Source organism: Lycium ferocissimum, chromosome 8, assembly GCF_029784015.1.
Source record: "Lycium ferocissimum isolate CSIRO_LF1 chromosome 8, AGI_CSIRO_Lferr_CH_V1, whole genome shotgun sequence".
Classification (NCBI taxonomy): domain Eukaryota; kingdom Viridiplantae; phylum Streptophyta; class Magnoliopsida; order Solanales; family Solanaceae; genus Lycium; species Lycium ferocissimum.
The window spans coordinates 25,497,421-25,502,104 of NC_081349.1; the positions used below are offsets into that span (position 1 = coordinate 25,497,421).

The 4,684-nt window shown below is 33.1% G+C and overlaps 1 protein-coding gene across 1 annotated transcript; it reads left to right on the forward strand.

Moving 5' to 3' along the window:
* Window positions 1–987: 987 nt before the first annotated feature.
* Window positions 988–4,437, forward strand: LOC132067706 (transcription factor HHO2). The gene is made up of 5 exons (XM_059461011.1): window positions 988–1,389; window positions 1,643–1,956; window positions 2,203–2,476; window positions 2,761–2,837; window positions 3,811–4,437. The coding sequence occupies exons 1-5, from the start codon at window positions 1,251–1,253 to the stop codon at window positions 4,198–4,200; spliced, it is 1,194 nt and encodes a 397-aa protein (XP_059316994.1). The 5' UTR covers window positions 988–1,250; the 3' UTR covers window positions 4,201–4,437.
* Window positions 4,438–4,684: the final 247 nt, after the last annotated feature.

Here is a 4,684-nt window from a genome sequence, read left to right on the forward strand (position 1 = left end):
TAGCATATAACTCAAAGCAGAAAAAGGTTAATGCAACACCAACCATAACACTGCATCTATCCCCAAGTTAAAAAGTGAGAAATGGTGGGTATCTTAAATGAATGCCTTTAAATTAGAAGGACAAAAGAGCCAAAAAGGAAAAGAAAGGACAGTGAAGTCTTTGATCTTATCTTTGTAGTGTGTAATACGTAACGTCAATGCCAGCCCACATTATAATAAGAATCACTCCTTCGAATATTCACAACTCTCTTTTTCTCTGCCTAATTAAAAAGAGAGAAACCTAACCTATCAAAGATTCGTTTCGTACGCGACGCCCCGACCTCGACCCCCACGCACCCCCCGCACCCCCACGTCCTTTCTAAACACTATTTATCATCTTTTCTTCTTCTTTAATTATATATTATTATATTATTATTATTTGGTTTTTAAATTTTATTACTCCGACTAATTGGATCAAATCGAATAAGTACATTGTCGAGGTAAAACACTTGAATTAAAAATTTCTGATTAAAAACGAAGGAATTCCACCATATTATTATGTATTGCTACATATTTTTTTAATTGATAAAATAATTTTTTGATAGCTAGAACCCACCGGTCTGATTCGTACTTCATAGAATTCATAAAGAAAAAACACCCCTAGCTACTAGAAATTCTTTCCCTTTAGAGTTCGAACTGAAAATATCTGATTAGGTAGGAAGGGTTCTCATTTATCTCGTAGGAAGGGTTCTCATTTATCTCGTCATACTTCCTTATAGTTTGGTGGTGGTGGTTAGGCTAACTCAGATATGTGTTGCACAACTGTGTAGGATCTATGAAGGAGAAAACGCTCTCTATAAAAAGGTTTTTCATTTTCAAAATTCTAACTCAAAACCTCTATTAAAAAGTAAAGAGATCTTATTCATTTCATTACGCTCTCTCATTCGGTGTGGTCTAGGTGTTACATGTATGTGTGGTGTATATATACCTCCAACCATCATAAGAACCTTAATCTTTTTTATTTCTTGTGTACCAAGTTTATTCCCTTTTGTGATTCTTCTTAGATCCCTTTATTCTTTTCATTCCGGATCTCTCTAAGCTTATGAAAAAACAAATCACCTTCCTCATATAAATGCACTTGGTCCCCTCATTTCTCTCATTAGCCTTTGCAAAATAAAGAAAAGTTCCCTACTTTCCCCTTAGGTCAATCATCACACAAAAGCTGGAAAACTCAAAGTCTCTTTTTCTAATTTTTCTTTACAAATTAGAAGATGATGATCAACAACCACAACAATTTCACAGAGAAAATGGAGAGATGTCAACAATATATTGATGCTTTAGAAGAAGAACGTAGAAAGATTCAAGTTTTCTCTAGAGAACTTCCCCTTTGTCTTGAGCTAGTCACTCAAGGTAACTACTAATTACATTTTTTAAAAAAGATTCTATACCATTCAAACAAAATATCAAAACCCCATTTCTTTTTAATTTCTTCATATTTGTTGTGCATAATTTGTTCAAGATTCTATTACTACTCAAACAAAAAATTACCTATTTCTTAAATTAGTTCATTTTTTTTTTTTGTGACTTTTTGTTTTATTCTATACTATTCAAGCAAAATAACAAGATTCCATTTCTTAATTTTGCTCTTTTTTATTTTGTGCAGCTATTGAAACGTACAAGCAACAGTTATCTGGGACAACAACTGAGTACAACCTTAATGCACAATCTGATGAATGTTCTGATGATGAGCACACATCTAGTGATGTTCCTGTTTTGGAAGAATTTATTCCATTAAAAAGTACATTTTCTCATGAAGATGAAGAAGAAGAAGATGATGATGATAATGGAAGTGAATCTCATAAATCAAAAAATACTAGTAATAATTCCACTATTTCTAAGGACAACAAGAATAAAAAATCTGATTGGCTTAGATCTGTTCAGCTCTGGAATCAAACTTCAGATCCCACTCAAAATGAGGTAATTAATTTTACTGTTTTGGAAAAATGAAACAATTTTTTTTTAAATTTTTTATATTTTTATTAGCTAGAGCCGAGGGTCTAAGGGAAACGGCCTCTCTATCTTCTAAAAGGTAGGGATAAGGTCTGTGTACACTCTACCTCCCTGATCCTGCTCGTGGAATTACATACATATATTGGATATATTGTTGTAGTTTTATTATATCTAAAGTGTTTTTTTTTTTTTTTTTTTGTGGGATTATTATAGGAAATAACACCTAAAAAGGTGTCTATTGTGGAGGTGAAGAAAAATGGGAGTGGAGGAGCATTTCATCCATTCAAGAAAGATAAAATTGCTGCCGCTGCCACGGAACCGCCAGTGTCTGGTGTTGTTACGGCGGCGGCAGCCAGTTCCACCGCCGAGAACGGCGGGGGAAGTAAGAAAGAAGATAAAGATGGACAAAGAAAACAAAGAAGGTGTTGGTCACCTGAATTACATAGAAGATTTTTACAAGCCTTACAACAACTTGGTGGCTCACATGGTATAATTAAATTCTTTTTAATCATTTTAATTTTCTAAAAGTAATTTTATTTTTACGTTACGATGAAATTTATCGTTAAATAGCTTGTTGTTAGTCATTTTTGTGATAATTCATCGTTAACTAAGATTAGCGACAAATTTTTGTTGTTTGCTTAATTCTTTGTTTTTGTACACAATTTTTTACTACATAGTGTTATTTATCGGTAATTCTTGTTCTTTTTAAGTGCATATAATAATTTTTTAGTTGGTACTAATGATGGCGATTTTTGTTGAAAAATTTTGCAGTTGCTACACCAAAACAAATTAGGGAGTTGATGAAGGTGGATGGACTCACTAATGATGAAGTTAAAAGTCATTTACAGGTTTGTACTCTACATGATTGTTCTAGAGTTTCTGGCTCCTTTCTTTTTCAAAAAGTATCTATTTTGCTTTGGCAAACGTGAAACATGATAAGCTTTGATGTATATCAAAATTGGGAAATCGGACATATTATTGTTTGTTTGGTAGTGCAAATTTGAAATTCTAGTACGGGCTGCTTTTGGATTGTTTTGGATAGACTCAGAATTTTGGATAACTACACCTTTACTTCCTGCGTATTCTTATTTCTTTAAATCATTTCATACGGAACTAAATAATTTTTTCTTGTAACTTTTTTACAACTTTTGTGTTTTAGTTTAGCTAGCTAAATTTGGTAATTTTTTTTTTTTATCTGTACAAAACAAAAAGCTGCTTTTGGATCTTTTTAGTTACAATCTAGTGAGCTTTCCACAATTGTTTGTACAATTTTAATTTTATAGGGATACCACAAAGAGTAACTTATATGATGTAGTCTAGTATTCAGATCTTTATACATTGAGTAAACTTTCTACTAATTAGACAATTTTCCAAGCTATTTACCACTAGTTCCAAACTAAACTGCTTAAAGTGAAACAATTATTTTATGCATATCACACAATAACCTACCCTAGGTTTAGCTAAAGCTTTCTAGTTCAAATCCTACACATAGCAAATGGAGTAGTATGATTTAATGTGATTCTTACTTTTACATGATTGTTCCGACCTAATTTCTTGATGGATTTAATGTATATACACTAATAATTTAAAGAATTTAAACACAATCAACATATTTTAACATGTTATACCTGGTAAATCTCCGCTTATTATTTTTTAAGTTTCTAATTTCATTTTTTATGGACATTTACTTGTAACTAGCTACCTTTTAGTATGTGATATGATAGTGCAAAACTTTTACTACATGTATAGAAGTTGTAACTTTTCTTTTCTTTCATGCATTCCTAAATATCATCTCATGACCCTTTTTTTTTTCCCCTTTAGAAATATCGATTACACACGAGAAGACCTAGCCCTTCATCGATTCACAACAACAGCCACCAACAGCCACCACAATTCGTGGTCGTCGGAGGAATATGGGTTCCGCCACCAGAATACTCCGCCATGACCACCGCAGCACCGACCGCCTCGGGCGAAGCATCGGGAGTTGCCAACTCAAATGGAATATATGCACCAATTGCCAGCCTACCAAAGGGTCCCTTGCATGATCATGCATCAGGTGGAACCCTAAAACAATTAAGGCAGCAAAATAACGAGGCCTCGGGCTCGGAGGAGCGTGGCAGCCACAGCCACAGTGACGGTGGTGGCGTACATTCTAATTCTCCGGCAACTTCTTCATCTACACATACCACCACTGCTTCACCAGCTTACTAAAAAAAGTGTAGAAATTTTTGTAATATATTTTTGTTCCGTTTTTCTACTTTAAAGTAGAAAGTCATATTATAGAGTTAATTTTTCGGTCTTTTAAAAAACTTCTCGTATTTATTTGTTTTGTTTAGGTTAATTCGTTTAAAAAAAAAAAATCTTGTGATATCTTTTGAGGATCTTTCAGACGCATTTGACAGTGACAGTAAAGATTGAATAATACGGTGGGTTCCCATTGTTTTGGATTACTGAAATGAAACGTGGAATATTCTTAGCATAGCGTTTAATTTAAGCAGAATTATTCTTTTCTTTATAGCAATATCATTTTCACTCGTAATTAGCTACATAAGCCCTAGCTTATTTATTGCCCTTTTATTGAAGCATGGGAATTTTTAATGTATTCACAAGTAAAAGTTGAAAACAAGAGTCTAGTTTTTATATATGCTAATACTTAGAAAAACTATGGATAATCGTCGATAAATTAGGGATCAGT

What these genes read in the sequence shown, in the direction of transcription:
- LOC132067706 (XM_059461011.1), top strand. Translation starts at nt 1,251, where the DNA reads ATGATGATCAACAACCACAACAATTTCACAGAGAAAATGGAGAGATGT. An exon ending in ACAACTTGGTGGCTCACATG is followed by an intron (nt 2,477 to 2,760) that starts GTATAATTAAAT and finishes AAAATTTTGCAG; the next exon opens with TTGCTACACCAAAACAAATT. An exon ending in AAGTTAAAAGTCATTTACAG is followed by an intron (nt 2,838 to 3,810) that starts GTTTGTACTCTA and finishes TTTCCCCTTTAG; the next exon opens with AAATATCGATTACACACGAG.